General features: G+C 27.5%; 1 protein-coding gene across 6 annotated transcripts in view; it reads right to left on the bottom strand.

Annotated features, from left to right (window-relative positions):
- LOC109601655 (F-actin-monooxygenase Mical) overlaps positions 1-18,765 on the bottom strand; it is a 55,745-nt gene that overhangs the window by 9,608 nt on the left and 27,372 nt on the right. For 3 of the 6 annotated variants that reach the window (XM_049963920.1, XM_049963916.1, XM_049963918.1), the window contains exons 4-19: positions 8,140-8,430; positions 7,911-8,085; positions 7,597-7,840; positions 6,925-7,541; positions 6,520-6,871; positions 6,245-6,466; positions 6,066-6,193; positions 5,206-5,451; positions 3,863-5,119; positions 3,556-3,738; positions 2,481-2,723; positions 961-1,437; positions 778-905; positions 505-725; positions 292-454; positions 55-233 (exon numbers count right to left, since the gene is read on the bottom strand). In XM_049963920.1, coding sequence (XP_049819877.1) covers positions 55-233; positions 292-454; positions 505-725; positions 778-905; positions 961-1,437; positions 2,481-2,723; positions 3,556-3,738; positions 3,863-5,119; positions 5,206-5,451; positions 6,066-6,193; positions 6,245-6,466; positions 6,520-6,871; positions 6,925-7,541; positions 7,597-7,840; positions 7,911-8,085; positions 8,140-8,357 — 5,053 coding nt within the window. In that variant the 5' untranslated portion in view covers positions 8,358-8,430. Of the gene's footprint in view, positions 1-54; positions 234-291; positions 455-504; positions 726-777; positions 906-960; positions 1,438-2,480; positions 2,724-3,555; positions 3,739-3,862; positions 5,120-5,205; positions 5,452-6,065; positions 6,194-6,244; positions 6,467-6,519; positions 6,872-6,924; positions 7,542-7,596; positions 7,841-7,910; positions 8,086-8,139; positions 8,431-11,586; positions 11,623-18,765 lie in introns of those variants that run through there. The other 3 variants (XM_049963917.1, XM_049963919.1, XM_049963921.1) reach the window with 3 other exon arrangements.

Genomic DNA, 18,765 nt, shown 5'->3' with positions numbered 1-18,765 from the left:
CTAAAATAAATAAATTCTTAGAATGAATTCATTTTGAATATAAGTAATTAGTACCATCACTGGAATTCTCATCGTAGCTTGATTGATCGGAACTGCTGTATTCATCGGACTCGGATAAATTTTTCTTCCTGTAGTATTTTAGTTTTTGGGCTAATCTTAATGTGCCTTCCTTTGTAGCAGGTTCTTCAAGAGCGTCGTCATATGCTTCTTCATCATCATCCGAGTCAGAGTCACTAAAAGTAAATGTGCATTATAGTAAATGACAAAAAACCATATTAATAATCTACTAACCTGTAACTAGAAGATTCATCTGTGTCGTCTAATTCAGCACAAGATGCACCAAAGTTTTTATCAGTCCATTCATCTTCATCCATTTGGGTCAGAGGCTCATCATTGTCTGATAAAACGCTGCCAGACGACAAATTGGCAAATTCGATTCTTTCCGGAGTTTGCACTAAAAATTAAAAATTATAGCATTAATATTAATTTATTGTAATTAATCACCTCTATCCAAAAGATCCAGTCCAGCTACGCCTGCCGACCGTTTCTTGTCTGGACTTCTATTCGTAGTATGCTTCTGGGACGGTTTCCTGACCACTCGTGTGGGACGGGGAAGCTCTCCTTGCATTCCGTAGTGATGAACGCAGAAGAATTTATGACCGTACTGTCCGTCTCTGTCGAAAGAGTATGAACCCAGACGTAGTTGTGTATGGCAATACTGACATCTGAAAATTATTTATTTTTAGTTTGTATGTAAATCAATGCGTTAAGACATACTTAAAGCATCCATGGTGGAAAAATCTTCCTTCAGCCGATAATCTTTCCATAAGATACACGCGTTTATCACAAAAATGACAAAATTCCGATGCAGCCTGAGTTGGTAAAGTAAACTGTGGACGGCTTGTCTAAAATTATACATAATTTATGACAATATATATTGGAAAATATAAACACACTTACATTCTTTTCGACAGGTTTCTGTTCAGTAGGTGTGGGCACTTTGCTGACCAACTTCTCCGTTATTGAAGCAACTTTGTTTTGGCCTAATTCCCTGACGGTGCCTTCTTTTAATTTCATGTCCAAGTGCTTAATATTTTTATCTATGTCGGCAAATTTAGCTTCGGTGCTATCCTGCCTATCCAAATGCTTGTTTTCCATTTTCGTTTGCCTCGCCAAAAATTGTTCCTTACTCCATTTGGGAACCTTCTCTTTGTCCTTATTACTCGGCTTGCCCAACTTATTCTCCATAATTTTCTTTTCAATTTCCTTGACATTCCAATCGTTGGTGTCCAATTTTCCGATAGCCCTGAGCAAATCTTTCGGTTTGCGTTCAACAGGCTGTGGGTCCTTCCATTTGTTTTCCAAATTTTTGATACGAGCCTGCAAATCTTCGTCGTTTCCTCCTTTGTTGAGACTAGGTAATTTATTATCGTGATCCTATAGAGAGTATTACATTAGTTCAGTTTTATTAATAAAAGCATTGTTTTATGAAAATTTATACTACAAATATGGCAAAACACCAACACCAATAATCATGCAGTTTTACATAAATTGTTGAGGTAATAATTGGATACGGCACAAGACAATACGATGTTTCTAAATCAATTCGTCGAATCTTTCGATATAAATTTACACCGAATAATATTGATCACAATCATTAATTATCTATTTTTTATTAATCTAATAACTATAATTCAGTCAACAATCATCAAAAACTTATCTATACAATTTGGTAAAATTTTATTTGTTATTTGTTGTGCACCAGTGAAAAAATTAACATTAGTCTGTTGATTACTTTAAACATAATTTTAACTTTTTAATTAAATAAGTTTAAGGTATAGGATTATATTTTCATGCAAAATTGTTTCGTAGTCAAGAATTATATTTACTAAACAACTTGTCAAAAATAAACAAATTGATTTACTGTTTAATTAATATATTTTAAATAAGAATAAAGACAAATTTAACTGAGTTTTAAATTAAGTATACATAATTCATTATGGAACTTCTTCAAATTTATTAGTACATAATATTCTATTTATTGTATTAATTTAAAAATTGGAAAGAAAATAAAATACAAAGGAAAGTTTATATATGTGTAGTCCGGATTTGTATAATTGGAATTTTGTAAGGCTCATAATGATTAAGTCAATTAAAAAATAAGGTACCTGTTGACTAAAATTATTTTAATTTAAATGACAATTCACGCAGAATTTTATTTAAATTCATTAAACCCTCAATTAATATTTTTTATAATAATCATTGTATTACATATGAAATAATTAGTTGTATTTTGATCTTACAGATTAGTAATACAAAACACCTAAATCTCCAAAAATGTCCATTAGTTTTTTATAAATTGAGGTAAGTTATTAAACAATATGTACAATTCTACTTACCTCAAATAAACAACAAAAAATTTTAAGTTAGTAAAACAAACAAAAACAATAATTAGACATTAAACCACATCACGCTCTTACTGGTACATAGGTGAATTTTTTCTCTAAATCTTTAACCCTGTCTTCAAAATTAGGGGCAGTTTGTCGATACAAAAATATAGAGTAATCTTCAAAGGGTTCAGAGTTATCAGGTTTGGCGTTCATTTGAAGCATTTGCATGCTTTTCAGAAACTGTTCTGTTTGCAGTCTTCTCTGCTGTCTCCTTTTATTTTGTCTCTCGTTACGATTGGCGGCAATCTCTTCCAATGCCTTTTGCCTTTCGACCTTCACATCGAAATCAATATAAAAATGTATAACACACACATATGGTTGTTAGTACAAATATATTATAAAATAAATTTATTTACAGGGGACAAATATAAATTAAAATAATAAATTTGGGTATCCATAAAATTCAGTGTTAACCAGGAAGTCGAGGATAAAAAATAATTGGAAACAAATAAAAGCTTGCTTCAAGCCATGCATAAATGCTGAACACATCTGGAAAAAAGGGTTGGGTGATTAGGGATAGGAAATCAAATGAGTGCAACTTGATATCTTTATATTAAATATAAAAAATAGAGTTGGAATCGAAAAATCCACGAGGTTGATTCCTTGTGTAAAATAGTAAATATTTGCATTATATTGTCATATAAGTATTATAATTGTATTTCACGTTAATTAACTATTATTTATGTTAATTATTAATGCAATATTTACCATAACGACATAAAAATGTTAATAAATATGTTTTTTATATAAATTTTGTATTAATTACAACCGTAGCTATTTAATAAAATAATGTATTTTAATTAAATTATTATGACCCACGTTGATTGTACTTTGAATTATATACATATAACAAATAAAAACAAAATAATATGTTTGAGAAACTAATTGTTATATACATTAAATATAGAATTTTCAACATCACATATAAAAAACATACCAATCACATAAAACTCGATAAATCTAATCTACTAGTGTATGGACAGAATATAAAGTGCAAGCTTATAACCACCAAGAAATCCTCTACATAGTTGGGTAAACATTTCCTGATTACAATCATTATGCATAAATAGATCAACATCCGTAACACCCAGTTCAAAATACTTACGACGCTTGTTCCGACGCGTTCCAAAGTGCGACGTTTTCTCGTTTTTCGATCAACATTCGCTTTCGTTGAAAACGGTTCGGCATGGCGTTTGTGCCGTGCGGATTGCCTTTGGCTAGCCTGCTGATAATCAGCCAGCTTACCCATTTTAAACGTGGCATCGCTACGTTTGGTTTCGGGGAGTTCCTGGAAAATTAACGTAAAAAATAAATAAAATAAACTAACTCAACAACAAAAAATGTTAATTACAAGGTATCTGAACATTTTTTATGTAAAGTGGTGTATGGATAAAAAGTGAATAAAAACGTACGAGCTTCTTTTTGATTTTGTTAGCTAAACTGGGTTTTGACTTCTTGATTTCCGGTTCATACTTGCGAATCTCTAATTGTGAACATTTAGACTCAGTTTTCAAAATACATTCAGATAATTCGTTTGAAATTATTTCACATTGTTTTGCGATTTTATTCGAACAACTGTCACATCGTACCACCTCTGTACGTGGTACTATATTCACTATAATTTCATTTTCATCCTTAACATAATCGCCTTTACTGAAGTCATGTGTGTTTACCCAAGTCGATATTCTATTGAAATTGTTTTCTTGCTTGTTCATTGTAAATTGAAGTTTGTAATTTTCGTTAGTAATTTTCTCTTTGTCGTACTTATAGAGTTCTGACTGAATTTTGTTCTTTACTAGAACTGATTGCTTTGATATGGTTAGTACATTTATTGTTGGTTCGAATATAATTCTTTGACATTTATAACAGTTTTCCTCAGTTTTTTGAACTATTTGTATATTAACGGCATTATGTTTATCTTTTTTGGGAAAATTTAAATTTTCCTTGGAACATAAGACTAAGTCTGTCTTAGAACATTCAGGTGGGTTGATATTACATGTGTTATTGATCACGGAAATAGTGGCACTATTTGATTTCAAGCTTTTTTCATTATTTCTTGAAAGGCCATCATCATCATTGGTGTAAGTTCCAAAATTTTTATTCTGAAACAAGTATGTTATTTGTTCATCATTTTCTTCACCATTCTGTACAGTTTCATATGACGTGTCCTTCGTAATATTTCCTTGTTCTATGTCTAAAGTGCTAACTGACCGAATCACATTTTCCTCAATATGGGAAGATGCAGTTTTTATAACTTCAATGTCACCTAGTTTACGCTTGGGATCCACAGGATAAAGTATATGTACAAATTTTGGTTCGTTGACTTTTTTACGAAATCTGGGACGTGATTTATTTAAATTCTGTAATCTTGGACCTTCAGAATTACGTTTTATATTTTTAGAAGGACTAGGTTTTAATTCTTGCTCCAAATTATTTGCACTCTTACGATTCTTATTGCATTTTGTAGTTTTAGAGTTCTTAGTTGTTTCATCAACTAATTGGGGCATATTTTCTGTGTTTTGAATTAATTTACGTGAATGCGTGGACTTCTCTTGCTTGAGATCTTTGCTGTAGTTGTTATAACGTATATTGTAACAATTTTTAATGGATTTTGCTACAAGATTGGCACTTTTTTGAACATCAAATTTATCATTTTTACAATCTAAAATCTAAAATATGATGCTGTAAACTTTAGATACAGTAAATTAGATCAAAAGCAAAAAAATAACTACTAATTATTATATTTATTACATACTTTACTAGACTTTTTAGAAGTTCCTTTAAAAAGGGTACGACTAGAACTCTTCTTTGAAACATCAATGCAACTATGCGTTTCACTGTTTTCAGTAACAACTGTTAAATTAATTTTTGTTGGTTCTGACTTATCTGCTGTAAATTTCAAGGTACAAGATTTTTTACTGTATGTTGCTACATAGTCAGATTCTCCAAGATTAGACATTTTTCTTTTACGATTTTTGTTCTTGCTCTTTTTCTTAAGAGACTGGAAAATAATTCAATTATAAATACCAAAGAACAGAACTTCATTTACAAGAGACATTATTCCTTCTGAAAATTGCTCAAATATTAGACACTAATTTCCTAGTAGACGTAAAAATATGATATATTTCTTACATAGAATAACTTCTTTCATTAAGGAACAAGAAAATGGTTAGGTGGCTACTCAGATGAGATAGGTGAGGCAGAGCTTTATCTATAATAATATAAATAAATTAACATACGTTAATATTAAGAAAATATATATTTATATATTTTTGTATTATGTAATTCTTTAAAATAGAATATAATTGAATATATAAAGAACTATAGAAAGGTAATATGTTATAAAAAGAATAATTAACTGTACAACTGTAACATTTTTATCTATGTTTACTAGAATATAAGAAAATTAATTGAACCTTATCGTCTGAGCATGCGCATTAAGGTATGTGATCTTCTTTAGAGTGGGGGGTATGGAGACACCCAAACCAATGGGATACCTTCAATTCGCCTTTTGACACTATTAAAAATAACTTTCCAAACCTTGTTTTATTCTATACAATTTGCCTCACCAAACTCAAATCTCATAAGCCACCACTGTTAGTTGTAGCTACTTACCAATTTTTGATGTTTGATGTGTGGTATTTCACCTCTAAATGTATGGTAAACTTGGGTCAAATAAGAAACCATTGTTAGATAATCTACAGAATTTGTTATTTCTTCTCCAGTGACAATTGGAGGAATACCTAGAAGAATTACTTTAATATTGTTAAATTGTTAACTAAGTTAAAACTAACCAAGCTCTTTTTCTAATAAATCGAAAGCTAACTGATTATTCTTGGCAGGATTATCATCTTTGATGGCATTATAGTCCAACAAATCAGGCCTGTAGTGATGTATGATGGCACATAGTACTTTTCCATCCTTAAGAACTGATTCTAAATCTGTTAATGTGATGTCTTCATGTCCTTTTACTTGCTCTGCTATCCAATTAAATAGTACATCGTTATCAACGTCACCTAAAATATATAAAGGTGAAATTTGCATCCGAATAGTGTAGCTGAGTAAGTACCATGTCTTCGTTTCCTAGGCACTTCTACAACAGGTGTGACTTCCCGGACAGCTCTTCTCATTTGTTCGATACTATCCGGATTATCGGTGTCGTACAGGCTAATCACTTGGTGTGGCATGACAACATTTTTGTTAAGATTGGGATAACGAGTAATAGGATCAAGAGTGTAAGATTTCCATTCTTTGTTCAGATTGTCTGGCGTGGTTTGGGCTAGCAACCGATAAATTGATTCGCGCTCCGCCAAAACGTCTAAGGGCGTGGTGGTAGGAGAGGCCCAGCTTCTAATAGCCCACGCTGCGTCCAATGACGATAGAAAACCTCGGGCGCAACCTGATCCGGTGGGCCAAAAAGGCTGAAATTAAAAGATATTAATACAACGAGTTGAAATTATAAATAACGTCTTACCTCAAGTAAACTGTCTCCAACCAGAATCATCAATAACTGATGACCGTTGCGTTCCATGGTTTTAGAAGCGTTTTCAGCTGCATACATGGACGTGAAATCAAACATAGCTACGTCTGGTTGGCCATAATGGTTTACCGCAAATTCCAGGTCCGGCATTTGATAGTCTGTACTAAAGTTTGCAGCCTCCTTGGCATACTCCTGAAGTGCATCTCTATCGACGTTTTCCATAGCTAATAGTTTCTCGGTGTCGGATAAGTCCTGCTTAATTACACCTTTCTCTAGAAGACTAGCTTTTTTGGCAGTCATAACAAAATAATGAGTATCGTCTTTATAATACACTATATTCTCTAGATCGATTTTAGTCTCCTCGTACAAGTCCTTAAAGAATTTTTGATTAAAAATAAATGCTACGCCGCTAATTTCCTCGACACGGGCTTCGGCTTCCGTTTTCTTATTGATAAAATTGGCAGTAATTGCTATTGCAAGCTTTCCCCTAAATTCCTTTCTGTTGAAACCCTGTAATGTATTGCGTTTGCCGTCAGCGCCAATTATCACATCGAATTCGTATTGCGCGACGGGATGGTCGGCTGGCTTGAATTCCGCCCTCCATCCAGTCTCTGGAAAAGATGATATGTAAATATGATATTGTTTCTAATGGCTGTGAATACTAACTCTCTGTTGCACTAGGTTCTATTAATTTTTCAAAGCTAACTTCCGTGTGAATTTCAACCCCCAATAAGAGGGCCACTTTCAGAAGAATACATTGCAACTGCCTTATACTAATGTGATCAATAGCTCCAGCGCAAAACTTGCCAAAGAATTTTTTGGCACCCAGCGCCCTTAAATCCTCAATAACGAAAGGCCATAAATGCAAAACGTTATTTCTGGAAAGTCGGTCTCGTTTTTCGACTACGACCTGAAGTAATAAAAAATTTATCATCATTTATAACAGATATTAGTATTTTGTGATTTTGATTAATACTAACCACTTTGGCACCCAATAATTGGGCTTCTATGGCGGTTCTCAATCCACAGGGACCAGCACCGATAATCAAAACCCTCGTGTTGGCGCATATTTTCCCTTTACCGTAGCATTTATGGGCAGCCCTAGCGTCGAACTTCTTCAACAGAGCTTTTGCCTTCCATGTCGTTAAATTGGCCCTGAAATATTACGTGACAAACCTCCAATGGTACGTAACCAATATCGTAACATACCTGAGCTTCGGATAAAACAGAGGGAACAGATTGGGCTTGAGATGCAAGTGGTCGCATATCGAACGGTGGTAGCCAAGGATCGTTTTCAGAGATGTGGCGTTGATGAAGTGTTCAAAGTATTCGGATGCATGGGCAGCATCTATGGAGGAAACTGGTCTACCATACTGTTGCTGTTGCTGCGCAAGCACGTGTCCGTGGCCGTATCGAATGTGATCCATGGTGACTGGGACGATGCAGGACTGTTACTGCAAACGATTACTTCGGCTTGATTCTCATTTGGATTGGGTTTATCTGGAACAATATTGACAAGTTAATATTTAATTTAATAGCAATTTACTTAATGGTACGTAAACAGTGCAAAATAAACAGTCCAATTATTCATGAAAATAAATGTATATTACTTACTAATAATAATAATGAAGTTGATTCAAATAAGTTTATTTATGTAAATCATGAATATTTTCAAAAATTACAAAAATAACATTAAAAATTGTAAAACTACCATATTAGAACTGTAATTTAGTGATGTTGTTATAGTAAAATGCAATAAAGAATTTTGGAAAGATAAAAAAGAAGAAAATTATATATTATTTGGTGATTAAAATTTTGTGATTAATGAAATATAATATACATTTTAAACAAAAGTTTAGAAAATTATAGTAACACCTAGTAAAAATAGTAAATGTAGTTTAAAAGCTATGATTTTATTATAATTAATTCCTTAATACTTAAATTAAGGTTTAGCATATTTAAGAATTTTGAAAAATTAAAATACAATTAAAAATATATAAATATTGAATATTTAAAATTAATTATAAAACAATTAGATATTTTTAGTAATACCAAAATTGAAATACATATAATACAAACAAAATTAGAGCTATATTTCTTTAATACATTTTTGTTATTGATTATTATATAATATACAATATTTTAAAGAAAAATTTAGACATATATTAAAAACTACTAAAAATTAGTTCAATCTGAATTGATAAAGAATAATACTTAAAATATTTAAAGATTACCTACTTTATTAATTTAAAATTTAATTGAAATTGAATTATATAAATAATATATAATATCTGAAGATTTATAAGATAAAAGGCAATATTAAAGATAATCAAAAAATATAGACAAGAGAAACAAAATGGGAGCTATATTTATTTACTAATTTTAAACCCAATTTGGTAAATAATAATATTTAATATTTATTATAAACAATTTTGATAATTTATAATAAGATTAAAAATAATACGAAAGGTAATCAAAAATTAGAAATAGAATAGAAAATTAGAAATAGAAACAAGAGCTATTTATTTACAAATAATATTTAATTGAAGTATTACCATAATTAATTAATTAATATTAAAATTAAGAATAAATATTATAAACAATTCTCATAATTTATAATAAAATTAAAAACAATATCAAAGATAATCAAAAATTAGAAATAAAATTAGAGCTATATTTATTTATTACTTTTCAACCCTATTTGATAGAGAATAATATTTAAAAAAATAATATTTGATTTAAATATTATCAAATTATTATAATTACTTATACTTAATAATTAAATTAAGAATAAATATAAAAAATTAGACAATAGAAACAAAATTAGGGACATTTATTTACTAATTTTGTGATTGATAAATATTACACATATTTTCAACAAAAATTAACATATTTATATCATAAAATTGAATTTCTGAAATGCCTGAAAAGCTGAAAATACCAAAAATACATTAAATAAAATCAATTAATTAAAAAACATATATTTTGAAATTACAAAGTAAAAAACAAATTTCAAAAATATCTAAAAAGCCAACAAAAATTAATATCAAAAGTATCAAAAAAATTCTAAAATATAAAAATGTAAATTTTGAAGTAATAGAGTAAAAAACGAATTTCTGAACCACCTGAAAAGCTGAAAATATAAAAAATAAATTAAATATAATCAATTAATTAAAAAACATATATTTTAAAATTACAAAGTAAAAAACATATTTCTAGTAAAAATTAAAATTCTAAAATATCTAGAAAGCTAACAAAAATTAATAATATCAAAAGTACCAAAGAACTTCTGAAATATGAAAATAAAATTAAAAAGTTAATAAAGTAAGAAACATATTTATAGAATTTCTGAAATACCTGAAAAGGTGGAAATATAATAATAAAATACATTAAATAAAATAAATTATTAAAAAATTTAAAATTATCAAAAGTATTATTATAAACAAATAAAAACTAAAACTTATGTAAAAATTACTTTAAATACTAATAAAAAATACTCATGATTTTGAAGTATACTTAATATTTAAATAAAATTATTTTGATTTAAATATTATAAATTTCTTAGAATATTAGAATATTTCTTCATAAGTATATATTTTGTAAACAATTTAGAAAATTGTACAATTAAAAAATATAAATATTGTATAATTAAAACCAATTATAAAATAGTTAAAAAAGTAAGAAATATAGAAATGTAAACAATATTAGAGATATATTTATTTACCAAAAATTTTGTGAAAGTATATTTCAATCAAAAATATAGGAAATTACATTAAAATCTAGTAAAAATTGTTAATTGGATTTTTAAAAAATATTATTAAAAATTCATACTTAATTTAAATTTAAATTCTTTAATATTTAAATTAACATAACATATTTGTGTTATAATGAATAAAACAAATAAAATATTTTACTACTAAATTGGTTATTATTTTATTGAAAGACCTTTAAGAAGACCTTTTTAAAAGTCGTCATAAAATTTGACTATTGGACATAAATCAGTATAATTGATATATATATATAGCCCATACCTTTTTATCGATAATTTCATGCCGAACAATTTTATGAAATAAAAACTTCACGGTCATAATTCACATTCAAACAGGAAAAAATATCAAGTCGCCGCACGAATCTCGACCACACGCGTACTCACTACTGTCGACAGTTTCGCTGAAATCATTCCCGTGGTACTTCAGTTGCTATTAGTGGAACGGTACATTGATCATTTATGGTGTCAAATAATCTGATTAACATTCAAATTAAAAACACTTAACCGCCCATCGGTCTGAGCATTTTAAAACATTTATAGGAAGGTGTACTTTTGCCGATTTCAATCACACCTACCCACTTTTGTTCCAACATAATTGTCGCATTATAATTAAGGTTGTCTGTAGTACGTTGATCTGTTGTCGATTTGATTTTCAAATGGCAAACACGGATAATGAAATAATTTTACTTTATCAATCAGTAGCAGACTTATTTATTAATGACTAATATGTGAATAGCGAGATTAGCAACTGATAATATTTGTTTGTAAGTAATGCCATATTAGGGATTATACTTTAAAATTATGTTATTTAACTTCGTAGAAAATTAACCTTAATTAAAATATTATGCAATATTTAATCAAAAAAAAAATTTAAAATTATTACTTACGTTTATTGGTTCAAAAATGGTATGAATGAAGATTTATGGATTGTCACTAATTTTAGTAAAAGAAATTGTAAAATGAAGTTTGTCAATATTTGACATATGATCAGAATATTAATGAGAAAAGGAAGACCGTTATCAATTAATAATTTAAACTATAGTAAACTAAATTAACTAAACGGCGGAAAACCAAAATACGTAAACAAAGGAAATGAAGCGTTTTATTGACGTAATTACAATGCAAGATAAGCATCGTTCAATTTATTTATTTGGGATATTTTATATGACTACAAATTTATCATTTTAGGAACACTTTCTATTGTCTTATAAATATACGGGGTGTCCCCGAAAGGTCAATTTTTTATGTGGTGTAGGATACCCTCTATATTACTAATATTATTTTGTATTTTAATATATATGTTAGACCGTTTATTTTAATATTAGTTTTTATAATTATTGTTTATTTACTATTTTCAACAATTATACACTAGGGTTTCCAAACTTTTGTTCAGGAGTGTACACTGCATATGATATTCTCTACATAATACATCACATTTCTTAATATATTTGAATTTTTCACCCTAAAAACCCACGTACACCAAATTTTATATAGTTGACATGTTTCTATGAATAAAAAACAAAGAAAATAGAGAATAGATGAATAAAATAGATTAAAATTATTAATTTTGACGCCCTGTATTTCCATAATTGTCAATTTTTGTACTAAAATAAGGTAAGGCAAATCAATCTACTTTCAATTAAATAATTGATGCCAACATTGTGTTCATATAAAATATGAAATTTATTGAAATTGAGAATATATATTATAAACTTCAGAATTGTTTATAAAGTAGGTAACCTTTAAATTAAATATTTAATTTCTAAAATTTCTAAAAATTTATAAGAACTGAAGATTTATAAGATAAAAGGCAATATTAAAGATAATCAAAAAATATAGACAAAAAAAAACAAAATGGGAGCTATATTTATTTACTAATTTTAAACCCAATTTGGTAAATAATAATATTTAATATTTATTATAAACAATTTTGATAATTTATAATAAGATTAAAAATAATACGAAAGGTAATCAAAAATTAGAAATAGAAACAATAGAAACTAAATTCGAGCTATATTTATTTACTAATTTTCAACTCGATTTGATAGAGTATTATAAATAAATATTTAAAAAAATAATTTTTTATTTATTTATTTTATTTTTATAATTTTCAACTCAGTTTGGTAAAGAATAATATTTAATTTATGTATTACCATAATCAATTAATTAATATTTAAATTATGAATAAATATTATAAACAATTCTCATAATTTATAATAAAAATAAAAACAATGTGAAAGGTAATCAAAAATTAGATATAAAAGCAATAGAAACAAAATTATAGCAATATTTATTTACTAATATTCAACCTGATTTGATAGAGAATAATATTTAAAAAAAATAATTTTTTATTTATTTATTTATTTTATAATTTTCAACCCAGTTTAGTAAAGCATAATATTTAAAAAATAATATTTAATTTAAGTATTACCATAATTAATTAATTAATATTTAAAGTAAGAATAAATATTATAAACAATTCTCATAATTTATAATAAAAATAAAAACAATGTGAAAGATAATCAAAAATTAGAAATAGAAACAACAGAAAAAAATTAGAGCTAAAATTACTAATTTTCAACCTGATTTGATAGACAATAATATTTAAAAAAATATTTGATTTAAATGTTATTAACTTATTATAATTAATTAATTAATATTTAAATTAAGAATAAATATTATTAATAATTACAAACAGACACTCCAATTTTATTTATATGTATAGATAATTCTGAAAATTAATAACACAATTAAAAATAATATGAAAAATAAAAAAATTAGAAATATGGACAATGGAAACAAAATTGGGGACATTTATTTACTAATTTTGTGATTACACATATTTTTAACAAAAATTACTTTAAATACTAATAAAAAATACTCCAAATGATTTTGAAGTATAACTTAATGTTTAATATTAAAAAATAATAATATATTATATATATTAATGTTTCATATAATAATCAACAATTTGTCATTCAAACTATTATTTAATATGTATAATTACCAAAATTTACGTTCTATTCGTTAGGGTTGCAGTAACTTCCGACTCACACAAAAACTTTATTATAAATGTTTCAGTTTCAATTCCCATATTTATCAAGATTAAGTTATCTTTTGTCTGTCATATCTTATTGCCATATATCGGAATTTCACAACTGCTTATTCTCAAAATTAATCAATAAAACAACTACCCCACTGTTTAATTAACCAATATTAATTTGGAGAGTGACGTCAACAAAATGTTAAATTTATTTTCGCCATTATTTGCCTTGACTGATGTCCGACTTCGAACACGCAACCATATAAAATAATATCGAGGAATACATTAATGGGATTTGTTCTATTTAAGGAAAGCAATATTCATTTGGATTCATTAGACTGCAATGCAAAATACGTCATGTATATCTGTTATCCATTTATTAGTCACCGATGTAACGATAAGCGTCTATTAATTATCGTCATCAATAACATAAAATACGATATACTACGAACGTAAACAAACTACGGAGAACTTGAACTAGAAAGTGACGCTTCCGTTCCACACACGGACAAATTTGCTTTTATAATTCGATACAAATTATAATAATAAAAGTATATTACATCCTTTCAGAGATAAGCCTTGTAATTACGATGAAATTGATTAATTTAAGTTAATCGCGTAACTGATTGATTTAAATTGTCCTAGTTTACACGAATATCAGATACATACCTAGAAAAGTAGTTCCGATATTATTAAAATGGTTTCACAAATTCAACCGTGAAGTGCAACAATATAGAACAAAGAAAACTTCGATTGATTATTAATGCTACAGAAATCAATGGGATTGTAGGTTACAATGTTATATTGATTAATAAGTCCGCAACCTAATTAATTGTGCATATTTAAAATTTCAATTTATAACAATGAGCTTTTCAGAAGTTTTGAAAATTTAAAACCAAAAAATAATATTATAAAAAACACATGTACAACAATTGTTCTCAACCATAAAGGACGTGTTAAACGCTATGCTATATTAAGTTAATTAATTCAAATATATTGGTCGTCAACACGACTTGGTGGTAATGTACTGTCGTTGCACTAGGTCGTTAAAGTGTGATCTCATCAAGTCCATTGTGCGGAATGGTCTTAATTTATATTACCATGTGCGTGTGTCTAGTGGCCCAAATTGGATTGTATTCAAATTTAGTGACATTTTACATGGTGCCTTTTGGTTTTATTAACTAAACACCGCCTGAATTAAATCGGAATCTGGTAGCACCATTTTTGACTCGTTACTCATAACTAGACACAGGATTTGTACATACATATATGGTATATACGAATTTACAGTTATATTCGGTCTTAGGAAACTTAAGAAAAACATTTCGTTAAGTTTTCTTTGATGAATCGTCCTAATTTGTTGCCTAGAATATACAGTAAGGTATTATCTGTTGTATAATTATTTCTCATAATTTAGGACTCAAACTCATAAAATAAATATGGGAGAACCAAAAATAAATGCTAAACATATTTTATTTCTAAATTTACTATTTACTTTTGTTAATTAAAGACAAATTGAATGAAAAAATATTCAGAGTATTTCATAAATTATTAAACCAGTCAAAATCAATTTGGTCAAGATAAGAAAATGATTCTATAGCAGTTCCTCAGTACAAGGAAGAATCATTTAACGACTTATAAAACAGAACTCATTTTTCCCACATTTCCACAAATATTGAAACACCCAAATAAACCTCCCATTGCCAAAGGCATTTTCATGGAAAATAAAAAAGAAATTTGAAAGTATTTTGAACAATAATCTTTGCCTCAAATTAATAGGTTTATTAATGAGACTGGTGAACTTTAGCCAATAACTGTTAACATGGCCCACAAATTATATATATATATATATATATATATATATATATATATATATATATATATATATATATATATATATATATACTACCCTCTGCCACTGTTAATTCATCTGATGTGGAACAATCAATCATTTGAGAGACTGAAGTGAAATCCTCACTATCAAACATTTGGAACAATATATTTTTATTTACGAGTGTTAAAAATATTAAATAATTTTTAATTATTATTTTACAATAATGTACTAACTGTAGACTGAATAAATTTAAATAAAAAAGTACAATAAACAATTGTTTTTATTTAAAGTTGAATATTATAACACTTTTACTCACACTTTAATCATATTTCATAAAAAATGAAGACAATTAAAAATAAATTATTATAAGGTAAGATAAGGCAAATAAGTCTATTTTCACCTCTTAGAATTTATGGTAGAATTCTGAACACACCTTTCAGAGGTATAATATAATAGTTGTTCATAATCGTAGTAGAAAGATATCCACTCTAAATATCTAAAAAATAATGCTACTTAAATGATTTTCCATATTAACAGAACTACATATAAATGATCCTTTTTCAATACAATAATCATATTGAAATTTGCATTCTAATTTTCTTATATTATTTTATTTTATGATATAGAAATTATACATTCTATTCTGACATTTATTTTTACATTGCAATATTTAATTAATTCAGAATAATTTAAATACATCGTAATTCAGACAGAAAAATGTGTAGTTTAAACACCTAAAAATATCATTACTGAATATTTTAATATAATAATAATTAAGAAATATAAACAATCTTTATAGTTTTTCAATAAAACGATAAAATAATCGCATTGTAATCTAGAGTTTAAACTATAGAAAGTACACATTCTAATCTGTGACATTTTCACAATGTAAAATTTACTATCAAAGCGTATTTAGAATAATATATTATTTAAATTTATAATGATTCTAAGAACAATTTTATGTACAATAGGGGTGCCTAAGCATCTAGTACAAGAAAATTTTTATTATTATATTAAATAATATTTGTTGAGTAAGAATTTTTTTATTTCACTTAAGTTTCCCTTTATTTATTTTTGACAACTGATTACACTCTGCTGTGTGGTCAAATCAATTTTTTTTTTCATTATTTATACATTTACCTGTAGCAATTTAATATTCTTACGCTGTGATAATCTTTAAATCTAAAGATTATTACACTTTCTCCATATTTGGACTACGTGTATATTAACGAGTACAATAACTGTGATATTAAGTATATTACGATTAATATTACAGGTTTATTGATGTAGTTTAACCTAACGTGACATCATTTATACCAAATTTAATTTTATCTGATGATTAACCGTAGAATCACATTCATTATTTGTAAATAAATTTCAATAATTCAGATACTCTCAATTAATTATAAACTAAACAGGAGAAAATTCCTTAATCTGCGTACATTCAATTGTTGAAACGACCGTGTAAAATAAATAAGCACCCCAGTTAACATCTGGTACAAAAATATCATTAAACAATTTGGTGATTACGTAGCATTTGCTTAATTTGGCGCATTTAATTGGTGCCAGGAGAAGCCATGTATGAAATCCAGTTTCAGTGGCAAATTATCATAGAGTTATACGTATAAGTAGATTGCAAATAAAAAAGTAGGTGAATTCTTGACAAAAATGCATTTGAAATAATAAATACTGTTATGATCTCGGAGAGATTATAAAGCAATTCCGACATTGCTGCTGGAAAAGTTTCAGATTAATGGCCGTAAACATTGCAATGAAATACGGATTCAGACCTTTCGGTTCAGTTGCCTTTTCAATGGCACTAGATAAGGAAACGATAGAATGCGAAAGCGTCAAAACAAATGTATTTCCAAACGATTTGTAACAGACAAGATTGTTTATGGGTAAGGTCATGTCTGCGGAAACGCCGGCAGGTCGCAATGTGTGGGGTACGATAGATATTTTTGAAAACATTAACGAAAAATGAGGTTTGGCAGATAATTACTACTTATTTTTCATCATTATCGATACATTTATCAATTGATAATTATATTGGAAAACCAAAATTATGTCAGGATAGGTTTGTTATTAATAATTATTATGGATTTTGCACAATTTAATACTTAGACACAAGTTTTCTAGAATAAATTTTGCCCAAAATTACTCCATTTTTAAAATATCCGTAAAAAAAGTAATACATGTATAATCTGTAGTACTTCATAATTACTCTATCTCTATCTATGGGAATTCTGTGAAAAAATATTCTTATTTTCTCCAGATTTTTCAGGGGTTGTTGAGAACATAATAGACTAACTAACTAAATAACTAATCCTGAAAATCGAAGATCCGAGGAAAAACTTATAGACATTTAAAAATAGCAATTTTTTAAAAACCCTTTGGAGGGCCGTATACTAACGAAACCGGGACAATTAAACAAAAAATGGGTAGATATTGACAGAATACACCTCCACAAAAAATATCAGCAGTTATTTAACCCTATACTTCGGATGCTGCAGATTTGAGGTAAAATTATGTTTATATGGTTTTTTAGTTGATAGCTTCCAGCTAAACTAGAAAGGAGTTTAACGCTAATATCTATTTTTGTCTTGAAATTAGAGAGTTCACAGAGAAGAATGACGTTTGAATGGAATCTCTAAGTTATATAGAAGCTGAGATACGAATTTTTGAAAATGACTTAAATATGGTCAAATGGGGCACAAATTTTCATGAGCCATCTGCCATTTTTTCAATAATCCTGAAATTTTGATGGAATGTTCATCTTGTTCATCATTTTCAACTCCTAAAATAAGAGGAAATTAATGTAACTGCAGGAAAAACATTTGTAAGGACATTGACACCTTTAAACAACAGCCTTATCCATATAATATTATTTAATAAAAATATGTCAGTCAACTTTTTTTTATATTTGATAAGACACTCTTTATTTTCGTAAATTAATGTTATTAATAACTTGTTTCCAAATCTGTCTTTTATAATGTTAACCATTGAGAAAATTAAATAAAAAGTAGAATTATTAATTTAAAAATCTCATTTTTAATATTTTTTAGTAATTTCTTTAGAATAATATTTTCTACTAATGAGACTGATTATAATTTGTAATTAAGAAAGTTGAAGAATTATTTAAACTATTTTTTAACTCCAGTTAAACCGGAATTGAGTTTAACGTCAATG

The sequence above is a fragment of the Aethina tumida genome, chromosome 2 (assembly GCF_024364675.1).
Source record: "Aethina tumida isolate Nest 87 chromosome 2, icAetTumi1.1, whole genome shotgun sequence".
Lineage (NCBI taxonomy): Eukaryota > Metazoa > Arthropoda > Insecta > Coleoptera > Nitidulidae > Aethina > Aethina tumida.
Note: the sequence above shows the minus strand (reverse complement) of the source record. Positions and strands in the feature narration are given on the sequence as shown.